We start from the raw sequence: 17,422 nt of genomic DNA, 5'->3' as shown, positions 1-17,422 counted from the left end.
AGCTGCTAGCTTTCTCGATCTTGTAACCTGTACATAAATATGTCTTAATGGAAGAACGCACGTCCTCAAGAGAGAGTTGAATGAGGATATACTTACGTTTTTTTTAACCGAATCATGTTAAAGACAGTGTGTGTGTGTGTGTTTTCTTGATTTTTAAAGGTAAACCAAAGAAACTTGCATGCAGTATATGATCACAACTAATTCATAAGGAAAAGAAATCATTTTATACACTTAAGATCGATCCTCCAAGAGAATCTGAGATTTGCTAAAATAGAAAGTTCTCTCGAGTCTAGAGGGATAGGAACACGCGTCATGTCAACAAACCGGAACTGCGCCTGATTGAAGCCTCACAAATTAATCAGGCTAAAGAGGTGCGTGGCGTGAGGGTAGTTCCACACAACACAAGTAGACAAAGACTCTTCAAAATTAATATGTTGATGGAGCCTGCCCTCAATCAATCTAGTCTTCTTTTTTCACATTAACGGGTAATAATACCAAAACCATCTCTACACATTCAATCATTTTCTAAAAGCAGGAGTGGCATTCTCACATATTCGACCATTTTTTTTTATATTTTTCCGTTCACAAGAATCATCAGCAAAATTAATTATCTAGCAAATTACGCACAGTTCCATGGGTGGTTGTCATTGTAGCACCGCATGGCCTAAGTTCCAATTGAATATATCCATGGATGATGAATTAATTGATTCAATCTGATCTAGACACGCAATCCAACGGCCATAATTGAACATATCATATCATACCTCTATGACGATATCTGTTTTTCTTTATGAGTAATTTGGGCGAGAACGCCATTGTTCTTTCAACGAAAAACAGAAAATCTGAAAATGTGCGCTTGTGAATGTAACTTTCCAAAGGCACTCTCTCCTCAAGTTAATGGTTTTCGTAATCGCTGCATATTTTCTAATTTTAAGTAATTATATTAATCTTAGAAACTTTCAAATGATTGAAATGACAAACACTTTTAAAGGTAATATGTTTTTTTTAATCATACTTATTTTTATGGTTACAAAATTAAATTCACTTTTCATCCTCAACTTACTAAATTACATCTGATTGTTTTTTTCAAAATGCATTTGACTTTTTATTTCCTTCTAAAGTAAAAAAATTTGCTTTACCCTAAAGATCAGTGTTGTTAGAGGCGTACTCCTCGAAGCGTACGCCTCAGAGGCGAGGCGCACGCTCAAGGTACTGAGGTGCACGCTCAGTATTTTCCACGGTTTGCGATTCAGGTCAGACTCTTTTGCACTTTTGTTCTTTTACCAATTCAATCTATTCTCTCAGTAAATAAGGTCAAAGTGGTTCGAAGAGATGTGTTGCATGGTAGTTGTTGGTCTATTAGGTTGGAGCTCACTTCCCTCCCACCGGCTGCTTTTTGTTGCAGCCACTGTGGGAAACGCTGGTTTACCCTGTTTCATGCGAGCATCGTCTTTATTTTATTTTCTTATGATTTTGTACTAAAATGACTAAAAGCAAATTAGTTGTTTTTATTTAAAATTTTCATTGTTTTATTAATATTATATATTTTATTATTTTGATCATGAAGCTTACACTTCAATGCCTCGAGGCTTACGCCTCGCTTCGCCTCTTTGCATTTAACAATCTTGCTAAAGATAACTATAAGCACCGTTTGGATCCCTTTATAAATTGATCCATGTCATTTATGCTTATTTTATATAGCAAGTTTCAATCTTCTAATTTTTTTTAATGAGCTTTTATAAATTTAGCCATGTGACGTTCTAAAAAATAGGTAGGAACCTACTCTTTTGTTTTCTTCCCAACTAGCCATGGTTAGCAACTGTTTATTTTCTTCCCACCACCATTACCAAGACCACCACCATCACCACTATCACTACTATCGTCACCATCACCACACCACCACTACTATCACTAGCACCTGGTCAACAGCACTACCATGCATCACCATTATCACCACAACCGCCACCACCACCACCATTACAACCTCTATGACCATCATTCCCGCCTCCACCACCATCACTACCACTATCACTGCCAGTATTACCACCACCATTCCATCACTATTATCATTACCACCATTATCATCACCACCACCACCATCACTACTCATACATGCCTCTTTTTCTTTTAATTTTAGTTTAAATAATTAGTATTCAAAAATTCACCTTATTAAAAACAAAAGCAACATTCTTCTTTATAAAATGTGATTTAATTTATGCATGTAAACAACTAATAAAATCAGATCCAAACAGGGCCTACATTTTTAAAACTGCGATCACATAGCTTATTCCAATCCATGAATGTTATTGACCTATATATATATATATATAATCATATGGCTGGCGATATTTAAGGCAGATTGGAACCATACGTAACTGAGTTCCGGCAACATCCTCACCACCACAAGAGTCGACTTTTTCCTCTGATGAAATAAATAAATGTTTTGACAATAACAAAAAATATAAAAGCAACAAGGGGTGGACGAAAAGAGAGACAGCTCAATGCTTTACCAAGGTGACGTGATTATCTTATATCATTATCTAAAAGAGAAAAACACAAGGATTCACTTGAACAAGAACAGATACATGCACGCATACATATTTTTTATATATACAAATAGGTACTGGGCGCCCCATTTGTCGTCTCCAAGTACGGCTGCCTGTTCATTTCCATTGCAATTATCAAAATCACTGCAGGCGAGCTACTTTTGTATGGGATCCCCAGATACCCGATCTTTTCGGGGGCCAGTCATCGTGACGAATGATGGTGCTAAAATGGTGATCGAAATAGTAAAAACTACATGATATGAAAATGAAGTCTATGCAAGACACATCACATCTCATAATACAAAGGCGCTTGGTTGGACCACCACCATGCAGTGGATTGCATCTTAAAGATGAACGGCACTCAACAATCTGAACTTGCGGGCGGTGGTTTGTCGAAAACTGCCTCGATCCCCTTAAGAGTTCAGATTGCCATCACCTTTATGATGGGGGGACCAGGCACGGTATTGCCTTGCTCGACTGTACCTATATGATCTTATTTGTCATGTCATACTACACTGGAGGAGAGATTTTGAGTCAATGGCTATTGGTCATAGTGCAAAATTTACCTGGGTCTAATTTGATCATAGACAGATCATGCGTCTTTCTTTATAAGCGATATGATGGCATTATAGAAAAAAAAAACGAAAAGAAAAGAAAATTCTTGTCTACAAATAATATTTCTTTTTGTTATGAAGTGAGTTATATGGAGCTGAAGCGTATCCGCTGCATATATGGCTAGGCCGATCTTTGACAGTGAGGAAGGATGGTGATGGTGCAAGTTATGGGTACTCGCACTTTGTTATTGGATGTGTTTTGAAGAAGGTAGATCAAGCAACATCTATCGTGTTGCGCTGTGCCCCATCCCAAAAATTTTGTGTGTGGGGAGCAGTGCTCCACTGTAAGCATGGAAACAAATCACCAACGCAATTATGAAAAATGTGTCCAACTGGGCAATACGTGTATCAACAAAAGACAAAGCACGATTATCAACGACGTTAGAGGGCAAGATGGTCAATTAGGACATGCTTGTGTACGCACACGCAGACACGTCCATCTCTGGTCTGTTAGTACGGAATGGTCCCGAGACCTTCTCTACCGAATTGACCAATTTACCCTGGCATTTATAGGATATTGGGACCCGCAAACAAGCTCAAAGGATGAAGTAAACAACATTCTGAAGGTCCAAAAAGCATGTTAGAGGTCTGTCTGTCCAAAAAGCATGTTAGAGGTCTTAGGGTCATCTAAAACTGGGGTTTTGGTTTCATTTATTAAGTAAGGGTGGGGTTTCATTATTGTGGGGGGATACATATGGAAATCAAGGATGGGTGGTAGAGAAAGAAAGAGGAGAGAGTTGGATTTTATTGTTGGATTCCCGACTGTTTTTTCACCTCCCCCCCCCCCCCTCCGCTTGCGCCCCCGTCGTCCGCTGTCACAACCCTCTCTCTCTCTCTCTCTCTCTCTCTCTTCTAAACACCATATGTTTAAAGAAACCACTACCCCGGTATGACAATACAGCTCTCATCGTAAGAAAACCACCTTTCCGTACGAACCTCCGTTTTTTACTCGTCAGAAATTCACATCCACTACCCTCCCCATCATCAGTGTTGTATGACCCTCTGTGTGTGTGTGTGTGTGAGGATTGAGGAACCATTTCCGATCGAGGCTCTCAGAGGATCTGGAAATGACCATGGAAATCGGAAATGAGCATGTCTACTACCTTCCTTGCAACTTCTGCAACACTATCCTAGCGGTACAGAGATTGCTCCTTGTTTTCTTTTCCACTAACATCTAGAATCCTGCATTTGCTTTTTATTCTGTGCAATTCTGATGCCCAAGCATATTGATGATCCTTGGAGGAATTGAAGAAGAAGAAGTTTTGCTTGATCTTCATTTGATGGTTGTTATTGCACCCACCGGGACAATAATCTATTCTTTTGGCTCTTAGATAAATTTTTCTTTTCTGAATTTTGCAATTTTATGGCCACCACTTCTGTTCCTTTTCTCTTTTCACCTTTCTGCAATTCGTCACTCGAGTTCAGTTTCAAAGAACTGAGCTGCATTTTGAGGGAATTGGTACACAACAACTTGCTTCAACTTTCGACCGACATGACCTTATGAAAAAAAATTCCTGTCCTTTCAAAACAAAGAGAAAAGGGAGAGTTCCAAGCCCAAGCATGCGTATCACTGGTAGATTTTGGCCTTGTATTGCATAAATTTTACTTGTTAATCATACTTGTGATGACCATCATAGATCATGGTATGAAGATAACGGAACTGGAGATGTCCATGAGTTGCGGCTTCTTATATGATGTCAACTTGCTTATGGTGCTTTCAAAACTTGGCCACTTCCAGCTTTGGTAGTTGTCTAGGTGTAAGTGGAAGGGCTTTGCAAAAGGATCCGCTTGCATCTTTCTGTGTTTTCTCCATCTATTTCGGTCTTTACTTCATCTTTCTGTGTTTTCTCCATCTATTTCGGTCTTTACTTCCGTCAATTCACCGCTCCATCCATCCTCCCTTCGAGTTTTCTTTCCTCTTTTTTTTTTTCTTTCGAAGTTTAACACAATACAACTCAACGAGCAACCTTTTACAAATCGTGTGCTGATACCAACTCTTTTAATAACTAATGACTTTGACGAATCAGCACGTCCTCTAAGAAAAAAAACGACGAAACGGAGACGGCATGCCTCTCAACTTTTAATTCTGATGAAAATTGACGGGATCGCGGTTCAGCATCATTCCCTTGAATAAGAAGCACCACCAACAATAGGAACGATCAAAACCAACGTCCAAGGTTTGCCATGTCTCATCCGCTCTTCCATCCATTGGAACCTCAACCAACTGTATTCTGATCCAACAGAAAAGGTAGACTAAACCCAACATAGAAGCTCTCTTTAAGAAGTAAACGGTACCCAGAAGATGAACCTTTTTCACCCGGCCGATATATATCGAGTTTTTCCTTTGGTGAGAGGGCCTCCATTTTCTCGCTGCATAAACCGTTCGACGTGCTGGCTAACGGTGAAATTCCTTCAGCAACCGCACAGTGCGTTGATGGTGCTTCTTGGGAACGCTGTGTGCGATCGCAATGAAGAATAGATCTTAATTTAGAGAGGATAGAAACTGAGGGTGGGTTAAACTTATGCCAGCAGGGGGAAAGGAGTATCAAATCTTTGAAAATGGAAGAAACGGCCGGGGAAAGGTCGGTGGGGGTACTTCCCCCCATCCTCCCTCTCCTTGGAGAATTGATTAAAAAAATTAATTAGGCGATGGTTTCCATTCCATTTGTCAAGTCTCTGTTCACATTCCATCCTTCCGTCTTTCCTTTTTTATTTTTATTATTTTTAAAGACAAAGGACACCCATAACATACAATCTAAGCAAAAGTAAAATAATTAAAATATAAGTGACCTTAACGAACAGGTTAACTTCTTTCTCTCGCACCGTTCTGCCTTTCTTTCTAAGACTGAAAAGACCGTTTGACGAGAGAGAGAGAGAGTGAGAGTGAGAGAGAGAGAGATGCTTACTAAGTTTTGGTCTTGTGAACATCAACAGGTAAGTGTACCATGCACAAACTTGCTCAACATAGTGACCATAAGATGCGGTCATTGCTCAAATCTTCAGTCTGTGAACATGGGAGCTTTGCTACCAGCTGCCATACCCATTCAGGGCCTCCAGGTAAACATAACGATTTTTTTTCTCAACTAAGAAAAATCAATATCAACAATGTTGGCGATGACCTGCTGTTGCTTTATCACGGTTGGGGCACCAAAGGCTAGGTGGTCGTGTCTTCAACCATTTACGTTGCAGGGAAGCGAACCCATTAAGTGGCCGGCCGGTTTTCGGTGAGGGTTCATTCGTCATAAAAAAAACGACGATGGGCGATAATCATAAACCTGAATGAAACAAAAAAGGTTCTCCGTTAGGGTTCCTTCGTCATAAAAAAAAAACAATGATGGGCAATGATCATAAACCTGAATGAAACGAAAAGAATAATGGTGGCGCTTTTCGTGTTTTAGTTTATCTGTTTTGTTTTTTTTCCTTCACAGATATAGTTATTATTATTATTTTGCTGCCTTACAATGGAAGTACTGGAAGATGATTACGTCGCCCCGGTTGACTGAGATATATACCCAAAAAAAAATTATAGAGGATGATTAAAAAGAAAAGTAGTCTCACCTCCGGATAAGAAAAACGAGACTAACAAAACCTTTATTTCTTCTGATTTGATGGGTGTCGCCTGAGCGATACCTCATTTTTTCGCGCACTAAAAACATTAAATGGATTGTGATTGATTGACAAGGGTATCGTGTTTAATTGCAAAATCTGCAGACTCATGCTTACAGCTCTCACCAATATGGAAAGGAATGTGGGTCGTCTTCCTCCAGATTCAACAAGATTCCCATGATGGGCCCTGAGATGGATGAAAAAAGGATGCTTCCTAACAAGCGTAATTCTCTTTTTCCCTTTCCCAGCTTTTTTTGACCGTCAATGTAGTAGTTTATGTAGACGCGGGCATTATAAAAATGAAGGCAGGATTGACAGGAAGTGCTGGCTTGATGGTTTTTTTTTTTGAATGGCAATCTGGGGTTAGGCAGATCCCTATACCAGTTATACAAACTATACAATTGGGTTTTAAACCTGCAACGTCCCAAGGTGACGTGCATTAGCTGCTCCTACCAGACAAGCAGAGCCCCGGTTGGTTGATTGGGTTTTCTTGTAAGCATGGTCTAGTGCCATAGTGTAGGTTTGGTTATTTCGCTTTGGCTTTTCATTGTTAACCAGGGATTTGGAAGTTCTGCTTACGCATATTTCTGACTCAGATATCCTTGTTCTTGTTCTTATTAGTATTTTAGATGGCACTTTTATAGTGTTCTCCCTTGAGTTTGAGAAAATGTACTCTTGAATTTTTTATTCATGGGATCTTAACTCTACAGCACGAGGTTGTTTTTCTTTCTGCGCAGCACCAGAAAAGCGGCAACGAGTTCCTTCAGCATACAACCGATTCATCAAGTGAGTATACAATCGATTGGTCTCTAGACTATTTATCAAGCGAGTATAGAACCGATTAGTCTGTAGACTATTCATCAAGCGAGTATAGAATCGATTAATCTGGAGACTATCTGACGGACGATTTGTATCGTACGGTCCTTATATAAGGGCAATCTAGCCGTTGTTTCGAATTGGAGCGGGGACCTTTTTGTCCTTGACTTGGAATAGCCTATATTTTTGTCATGTAGCATCGTTAAAGCATTCTGATTAATACCTACTTTTGCAGGGAAGAGATCCAAAGGATAAAAGCCTGTAATCCGGATATCAGCCATAAGGAAGCGTTCAGCACTGCTGCAAAAAATGTAAGATCCGTCACGCGTTTTCTCGTTACAAATAATGCTGCAAGCTTGCGCATTCCCCATATAATGCACTAGGACTTCATTATTTTATTGCATCATCACCAAGAAGAGGTATGGGGAACCGGTCTGATCAACCAACAAAAAGAAAGAAAACCCATGCATTTTTCATCACCCCTAAAAAGCAAAGTGAACCAAACATGAAATTTAATCTCAAACTGGAACAACTCAACTGGCCTTCCGACTCGGGCAGAAGAATGAGTTGATCCACAATTCTTCAAGAATATAAACGCTATACAGTCATTGCTGTTATTTTTTAATAGTCCCTATTTTCCCAGAAAAGGAAAAGACAACCAAGTTTGCTTCCCCAAGAATGAGAGAATAAATTGAATGCCTGGAAGGAACTAATAATTGTGATACATCTTGTTGAAGATCGTGTTTTTCTCTTTCCTTTTTCGATAGGCATGAACATGATTTAACTTTCATGGTCTAAATTTAGATATTACGAACGTCAAGCCCACTATGGCAGAGGCATTTCTCCTTAGATAGTTCCAGACCCCTAAGAGGAGGAAGAGCTCAGACTCTATACAGTACCCACAACATATGAGCAAGAAAATCTAAGGATGTCCATTCCTTATCTTTGGCCAAGCCTATGCCTGCAATCTTCACATAACAAGCATGCTTGAAGAGAAATCCTTTCCCTCCCATTTGTCCAGTTTTCTAGGATAAATGTAGGATATTTGATAAACTGCTGCCCCTGAAATTATCGCAGTAGCAGTAGTCGTAGTATCAGTATCAAGTTCGAAATTAAGAATCATGTCCAAATATTGCAGAGGTGCCACTTTTACATCTGCCTATCTGCGTATTAGTGAAAAGATGTTGGTTGTTCATGTGGTTGCAAAAGAGTTCTTTGCAACTTTTCACACTCCATCACAGGTTACGTAGCTTGACTTCAAAACGTAACGGTGTGCCTATATATCATCTTTTATAGTACTAATAGCTGAAGAGAATAAAATATAGAATGAAGAGAAAAATGAAGAACGATGGACAATGACTTCTAATACTTTTACTCAAAAAAAGCTCTTCACACTTGGATATCTATAATGACTCTTAGACTAAGCTTTTATAGCATTAGTAAGACCTTTCAAGATGTATTGAGACTCTAAAAGACTCTTAGAAACTTATACCTATTTAATAATTCTAGAAGACTCTTAGAAACTTGAACATACTCAATAATTTTAGAAGACTCTTAGGAACTTGTACATACTCAATAATTCTATAAGACTTAGAAACTTGTATATACTCAATAATTCTATAAACATTGTTCAAGTTTAGTTTATTCCCAACAATGCCTCTTCTAAATTAAACTTGCTCTTTACACCCAATCTTTCTGTATTTCTCTTGAAGACTTGTCCACTTAGTGGCTTCGTGAAAATATCTGTCATCTGATCTTCTGTTCTGCAGTACTTCACATGAACATCACCTTCATTCACAAGTTTCCTCAGAAAATGATACTGAATCCGAATATGTTTCGCCCTTCCATGAAGAACTGGATCTTTCGCAACTGAGATAGTTGAGTTGTTGTCACAAAAAAGAGTTGTTGGCTTATTTTGCTTATGCTTCAAACTCTCCAAAATTTCATGCGACTAGATTAACTGACAATCTGCAAAAGATGCAACAATATATTATGCTTCCGTAGTAGAAAGCACAACAATTGGTTATTTCTTTGAGCTCCATGAAATTACTCCACTTCCAAGATTAAATACATAACCTGAAGTGCTTCTGCTATCATCAACACTCCCTGCTAAGTCACTATCAGTATAACCAATAAGGTTGACTGCAACATTAGTTTCATAAAAAATTCCATAATCGATAGTTACTTTCACATATCTTAGAATTCTTTTTGCAGCTTCTCAATGATTTGAATATGGCTTCTCCATGAATCTACTCACCAAACTGACATCATACATAATGTCAGGCTTTGTGGATGTATAGATTTCCAACCAAACTTCTGAACATAGTAGAATTGACAAGTTTTCCTTTACCTTATTTAGATAACTTCAAACTTGAAATGCATGAAGTCGAAACTGGATTAGCATTCTCCATCTTGAACTTCTTCAAGATCTCTTTTGCATAGCTCTCCTGCAAAATAAAAATTCCTTTCTTGGTTTGATAAACTTCAATACCAAGAAAATGATGCGATTCACCCAAATCTGTCATCTCAAACTCTGCCATCATTGAGTTCTTGAACTCATTCAATATCTGCACATCATTCTCTATGAAAATTAGATCATCAATATAAAGACTTACAATAATGAATCTTCCTTCCGAATTGACTTTGATGTAGAGAGTATGCTCATATGGACATTTCTGAAATCCACATTTTTTAAAATATGAATTGATGCAGCTATACCATGCTCTAAGTGATTGCTTCAACTTGTACACTTTCTTCTCTTCCCCTTCCTTGACAAACCTAGGTGGTTGGTCAATATAGACTTCTTCATTAAGAACACCATTCAAGAACGCATATTTTACGTCCAATTGAAAAAGATTCCAATTATTCTGAGCCGCAAGAGAAATAATTAAATGAACAATCTCAAGTCTTGAAACAGGATCAAATACCTCTGTAAAATCTTCTCCTTCTTTTTGCTTGTACCCTTTTGCTACCAGCCTTTCCTTGTGCTTGTTGATAGAGCCATCCAGATTCATCTTTGTCTTGTACACCCACTTTACTCCAATAGAACTTTTGTGTGGTGGTAAATCTGGAAGCTCCCATGTATTATTGTTTTTCAATTGAACAAATTTCTTCTTTCATGGCTCTCCTCCATTTTCCTTCTTGACATGCATCATCAAAAGAAATTGGATCTTCACCTGCAAAGAAGGCAAAAAATATGACATCATTCTGACTAACTTCTTCTGTGATGTCATATAATTCTTGGATGATTATCATTTTTCTAATAGGGTTGCTCGATGAAGAACTTGGGGAAGCAGGAGAATTTCCTCCTTGGGCACCATTTTTATTATTTTCAAATGCTGGATCATTCTCTTCTTCTTCAATCTGAAAAGGAAAGATAGACAAATTTTCTTTTTCAGATTCCAAGTCTTCAAATATAAAATTTTTATCAAATTGAACATCTCGACTGATCACAATCTTCTTTGTCACCGGATTGTGCAGCTTGTAAGCCTTGCTTCTTTCGCTGTAGCCTATGAAAATATACTTCTATGATTTATCATCCAACTTGTTTCTCATAGCATCTGGAACATGAGCATAAGCCACGCTTCTGAATACCTTAAGATAGTGAACACTAGGCTTTGAACCATACCATGCTTCATGTGGTGTGCAATTTTTCAAGCTTCTTGTTGGTGATCTATTAATAAGATAAACTGCACAATAAACAACTTCTGCCCAAAATCTTCTTGACAACTTCTTCTTCTTAAGAATGCATTTGACCATCTTTTGCAATATTTCTCAAACTCATTTAAAAAATATTCACCTCCGCGGTCAGTCCGTAAAGTATTGATTTTCAGCCTAGTAAATGTTTCAACTTTCGCCGAGAAGTCTTTGAATTTCTGAAAAGCTTCAAATTTTTCGTTGACATAATACACCTAAACTTTTCGTGAGTAATCATCAATGAAAGAGATAAAATAACGATTACCTCCCAAAGATGTTACCATCATCATACCACAAAGATCTGAATGAATAAGCTCCAAAGGTCATGTTGCATGCCATGATGATTGAGGAGGAAATGATTTTCTGTGTTGCTTTTCAAGTTGGCATGCTTCATAAACTTCATCAAGATGATCAATTTGAGGCAAGCCTTTGACCATCATCTTCTTTGAGAGCAGCTTCAAACTTCCATAATTCAAGTGTCCATATCTATCATGCCATAGCTTAGAAACTCCATTATCAATACTAGTAAAAGAAGTCATATTTTTATTTTGAAGAGTGAGTGAAAAAAGATTATTTGAAGCAACTCCAACCCTTGCAATAACTTGCTTTTTCTTTGACAAGTAGCAAGCCATGTCATGAAAATGAATGTCGTATCCCTTCTTCAAAAGATGCCCCACACTGAGCAAATTATTTTTCAAACCAGAAACAAAATAAACTTCAGACATTTTCTCTATTTTTTCTGATTTTGTTTTGAACTCCATTTCACCAACACCACTAATTTTGTAAGCATTTCCATCTCTTACTTTAACTTCTTTATAATTAGATTCAAACAATTTAGAAAATAAATTTTTGTTACCTGTCATATGCTTGCTAGCACCACTGTCTATATACCAGACATCATGAAGATCTTCACCATGAGACACAAGCAATAAAGTGTCATGATTTTGCTATTGGTTTTTGTTTTTATACACCAAACAAGCATCACGCCTTTCTTCCTCCTTGTACCAGCAATCACTTGCCATATGACTAAGTTTGTGACAATTATAACATTCAAAATAGCTACGACCTCTCCCTCTTTGTGAGCCTTTAAAATTTTGATTTTGATTCAAACCATTCTCCTTGCTTGAATAATCGCCTCTTCCACAAGCATATGAGCCTCTTCCTTTAAAGCTTTCACTTCTTTTACGACCACGTCCTCGACCTCTTTGATTTTTGAAATTCTTCTTCTTCTCATTTAAAGACAATTTCGACTAGAGTGCTTGATCTAAAACTACTTCTTCTTCTTTTTTATTAGCCTTTCTTCATGAGCTTGCAACGAGCCCGTAAGTTCATCAATGATCATGGTAATCAAGTCCTTTGATTCTTCAATGGCTACCACAATGTAGTCAAATTTTGAATCCAAAGAACAAAGAATTTTCTCAATGACACGAACATCTATAGTTTCACTATTTTTTTTAATTGGTTAGCTATAGACAATACTCATGAACAATAATCAGAAACTGATTCCGACTCCATTTTATACAAACCTTCAAACTTTCCTCGAAGAGTTTGTAAACAAATCCTTTTTACCTTTTCACCTCCTTTAAATGAACTTTTCAAAATCTCTCATACTTGCTTTGAGGAAGTAGCACACGCAATCTTCTCAAAAGCAACTTCATTTGAGGTTACTTCTTGGTAGATTACCACAAGAGCTCTCTTATCTTTCTTTCTTGACGCTTTTAGACTCTCTCTTTGAGCCTGTGACATTTTTTCTTCATTTTCAACTTCAACGTAGCTTTTTTTAACTATCTCTCACAATTCTTGAGATCTAAGAATAACTTTCATTTGGATACTTCAATTGTCATAATTTTTTTTTGGCTAATTGAAGGACGAAAGGAAGAGGAATAGAGTTATTCATTTTAATTGAACAAAGCTCTGATACCATTTTGAAGAGAATAAAATATAGAATGAAGCAAAAAATAGAGAATGATGATGGAGAATGACTTCTAATATTTTTACTCAAAAAAGGCTCTTCACACTTAGATACCTATAATGACTCTTAGACTAGGCTTTTATAGTACTAGTAAGACCTTTCTAGATGTATTGAGACTCCAAAAGACTCTCAGAAACTTGTACCTATTTAATAACTCTAGAAGACTCTTAGAAACTTATACCTATTTATTAATTCTAGAAGACTCTTAGAAACTTGTACATACTCAATAATTCTAGAAGACTCTTAGAAGCTTGTACATACTCAATAATTCTAGAAGACTCTTAGAAATATATATATATATATATATATATATATATATATATACTCAATAATTTTAGAAACATTGTTCAGGTTTAATTTATTCCCAACAATAGCAGTAGTATAAGTCTTCGTGGTTGCAGAACTCACTGATGTTTTTTTTTTTGGTGAAAATCTTGTATTTTCATTAAAGCTATTAAAAAGGAGTATAAAAATATCATCATTTACGATGAAGAAAAGCCATACAACAAAGGATACAAGCAAAGTAATCCATGATTTTTTCAAACTTGTCAGATATTATCAACACCATATCTCATAGCGCCTACTTTAGCAAGAATTTTAGCAGTTGGGCTCCACAGCTAAATGAAGGGTATGAAAGCAATGGACAGAAGGGTGAAGTCCTCTAGGTTCATGTGAAAATTCAGGGAATATTGGTTTCACCTCTAGTAGCCTTCACATATTTGCAAAATCTGCTTCGATTCCTAGAGATTCATTTATTATTATTTTTTTGGAATTAAGAGATTCATTTATTATAGCACAAATTTTAACCCCATATGCAGCCTCTGAACAGTGGCATCAACGTAGATTTGTTTGTCATTGTTGTCATAAACATGAACTTTGGCATCAATGTGAATTATTGTTGTATAAAGCATTCAATGCCTCTATGCAAAGTTACCCAAAAGTTAGCATCTCATCAGTGTAAAGCTATATTCCATTTTGTAGATCACAAAGCTGATTTATACTTCTATATTTCAAGTAATTTTTAAGAATTTCTGGTATCAGAAGCTAAGAATTTACTAAAATGCAAAGTCTATTTCTTGCCAATAAAAAAAGAGCTAAGAATTTTATAATTGCACAATGCTTTTAATCGATTAGTTCATCAAAGGCATAATAAAGGAAACAGATTTAATCCTTCCTTTGGAGGTTCTGAAGCTAATGTTAAAAAACACTGAGAAGTAATGAGTAAGACTGATGTGTTGCTTTAGAAATCAAGTTAGAAATTTCAAGTGTACACGTTTCACAACTATGTTCAAATGCCAAATTTTCGAAATGCTGGAGTATTTCAATTGAAAGAAACAATGTTTCAAAAATGGTCAGCACTTAAAAGAAGTTTGGAGAAAGGATCACAATATTTTTTTTTAAAGGTCAAATTGTTACATTCCAAATTTTTACTCCTTCCACTATTTCAAACTTTGGATAGGATAAAGGTTCCAACACCCAGGGTTTGTAAGAGAGAGCTGGATATGTGGTTGCACTTTCACAACCGAGAATCTCAGGTTTGAGCAGTGTTTATTCCCCAGCTTGCCAATCAAACAGTGAGAAAAAGAAAAGGTCCTGACACCCTTTTTACCTTATGATGGATGAAGTCAATACAGTGTTTATAGTAATCTTGTTCAATTCCAGAACCTATGTGAGTTAAAGAATCCAATAAAGGTGTTGAACTTTTGGTTGATTGTGTAAGTGTATAGATGAAAAACAATAGGATACATTTTTTTTTATTGGCAAGCTGGGTTAGGCAGACTCTGACCAGATCACAGCAAAGGATTCGACATTACATTATAAATGATTTGGATTAGGATACCCCTCTGGTGGTTTATCCTTCCAAATCTTATCATAGTTGGTAAAACACAATTTAACAAGACAACAAGAAATATAATTATAATCCTTGTCCACCTTGTAGCATTTAATCCTAAAGAATCGAAAAATGATATTGATATGCCAGTTGTGGTTATGATGTCGATTCAGGCACCCTATCTTTCTTTTGATCTGACTAGGAAAATCACATCCACTTTTGCCCATCTTCGACCCAAACCTCTAACTTTCCAATAAATAGCTATCATTGTATTGAAGATTTTCTTCTGGTCTGTAGACTCCAACCGCTCTGGTCTGACATTGATACTACATACACCCAACTGGAGCTGAATTCAAGATTTGGTCAATATGTCACTCTTTGATACCCTTACCCATCAGCCCACATAGTTCACTTAAATCTTGAGAGCAATGGTTGGAACTTGATTTTTTTTTCTATGTATTTTGTCCTCAAGTGCCAAAACCGAATGACCCACACTTTAGATTGACTTTGAGTCCGTTTCCTATGACTTTTAGAAGGCAATGAGAGCAATGGAGTGGGCCCCCGCCTTAATGGTATCTTTTTTTATAGACTTTCCTTTAAACCGAGACTTAACTATCTCCTTGTCACTGTTTGAATTCACATATTCTGGAGTAAAATTGGACTCTTCTAAACTTGCCTTAAAGATGAAAGGCAATTTAGAATGGCCCACTAAGGAAGAAGTGTTAATCTCAATTAATGTAGGACCTGGTAAGGTAAGAGTTTAATTTTTACAACATTGGAAACAACTGGCTCACAAGAAACCAGCCGCCCAGCTTTTTCCGACGAACCCTCCATGGACACCACTTGAAGATTTGAAGCTAACATACTTCGCTCACTATCATAAACAGTCAACTGCATGTTATGACACTGTGACTGAACATTATCTGGTCCTGAATGTGTTGGCACACCAGAACTGAAAACAATTCCACCATTGTTTTCATCTACTACCATACCTTCACCAGAATTAATATTAACATTCTGATTTGACTCAAGTTTATCAAGGTGGCCTTCTAGAATATTCTCTGTTTGATTTTGATTTTGATCTTGCTCTTCCAAGATTGAAAATTGATCAACTTGAGTTGAAGTAGTTTTGGGAACCCAGTTTTGACCAGCCTTTTTCCTTCTTACAGTTCTCCACCCATCATGATTTTTTGCTTCCTCCTTAACATGACTTGAATTCATCTTCTTCCTAGGATATGAGATCCAACTTGATATGTCGAACAAATTTTAGCATATCCTTCATATACAAGACTAAGTTCACCAGAATAGTCTTCTCCAAGATTAAACTCAATGCTTTCAATAAGATCTGAATTAACTAGAACTTCAATAAAAACAATCAGATCTTTCTTCTTTCTGTGTTCTACAGCAAGTAGCTTTGCCTGAATCGCCCCGATATAAGACAATACAAATCATTTCTCCAAGCCGCAGGAGGCAAATGAAACACTCTCACCCATAAGGGTACTACATGCAACCCATGAAACTTAGGGATGCCAGATCCGTCCCAAGGTTCCATGAGTAGTGTTCGTCCAGCAATAGTCCAAGCTCCCTTGGATCTCACCATCGTCAAATCCTCCATAGAATCAAAGGAGACAACAAACTCACTATTTGGCAAAGAAGCAAATATAGGCTTCTTACCAATCTTCCAACATAAAATAAGTTATTTTTCATAGAAGCTTCTTTCCATTGGTTTGAGATCCCACCGACAAACCAATAAAAACTTAAAATCCTTCATCATGTCGTCATAATGCTGTTTTTTTTTAAGGAATGTCTTCATAATATTGATTTGGAATCGAGATTATCATCTTACCTCCTCCTAAAGGAGGGGGAAGATCCTTGTTAGGAGATGGACACAAAGAGCATTCCACAACAACAACCCATGAAAGAAGCTGACTACCATTAGAAGAAGAAGGAATCTCACCCAGATCATAATCACCATCTGATGCTTCTGTCATCTGGAAGCAGATCAGGTCATGCTGAACATGATCGTTTTTGCTCATGCTGACATCGTGGCCATCCGATTTGCATTTTAAAAAGCTCAAAAGTCAACAAAACCACGTGGCATTCATCCAAACTGCAAACAGACGGACACGATGTCAGCACGAGCAAAAACGCTCATGTTCAGCATGACCTGATCTGTTTCCCTGTCATCGTCCTCTCTTTGGTCTAGACAGATACCATCATGAGAGAGATAGAGAGCATTTGACAAATAAACTTGATTGACACAGGACACGACATTCTTGTGTAATTTGTGGAGTATTTCTGTGACGTAGGTCTCCAAATAGTTTCAATAAGATACAATTGT

At 37.2% G+C, this 17,422-nt stretch overlaps 1 protein-coding gene across 4 annotated transcripts in view; it reads left to right on the top strand.

The window, feature by feature from the left end:
• Positions 1-4,140: 4,140 nt before the first annotated feature.
• LOC149829402 (axial regulator YABBY 5-like) overlaps positions 4,141-17,422 on the top strand; it is a 16,899-nt gene continuing 3,617 nt past the window's right edge. The window contains exons 1-5 of one of the 4 annotated variants that reach the window (XM_090018099.1): positions 4,141-4,296; positions 6,095-6,217; positions 6,872-6,989; positions 7,477-7,552; positions 7,818-7,893. In XM_090018099.1, the coding sequence (XP_089874225.1) occupies positions 4,228-4,296; positions 6,095-6,217; positions 6,872-6,989; positions 7,477-7,552; positions 7,818-7,893 (462 nt within the window). In that variant the 5' untranslated portion in view covers positions 4,141-4,227. The remainder of the gene's footprint in view (positions 4,297-6,094; positions 6,218-6,871; positions 6,990-7,476; positions 7,553-7,817; positions 7,894-17,422) is intronic. The other 3 variants (XM_090018100.1, XM_090018101.1, XM_090018102.1) reach the window with 3 other exon arrangements.

Source organism: Nuphar pumila, chromosome 9 (genome assembly GCF_984573655.1).
Source record: "Nuphar pumila chromosome 9, dmNupPumi1.hap1.1, whole genome shotgun sequence".
Lineage (NCBI taxonomy): Eukaryota > Viridiplantae > Streptophyta > Magnoliopsida > Nymphaeales > Nymphaeaceae > Nuphar > Nuphar pumila.
This window is presented reverse-complemented; position numbering and strand designations above follow the sequence as displayed.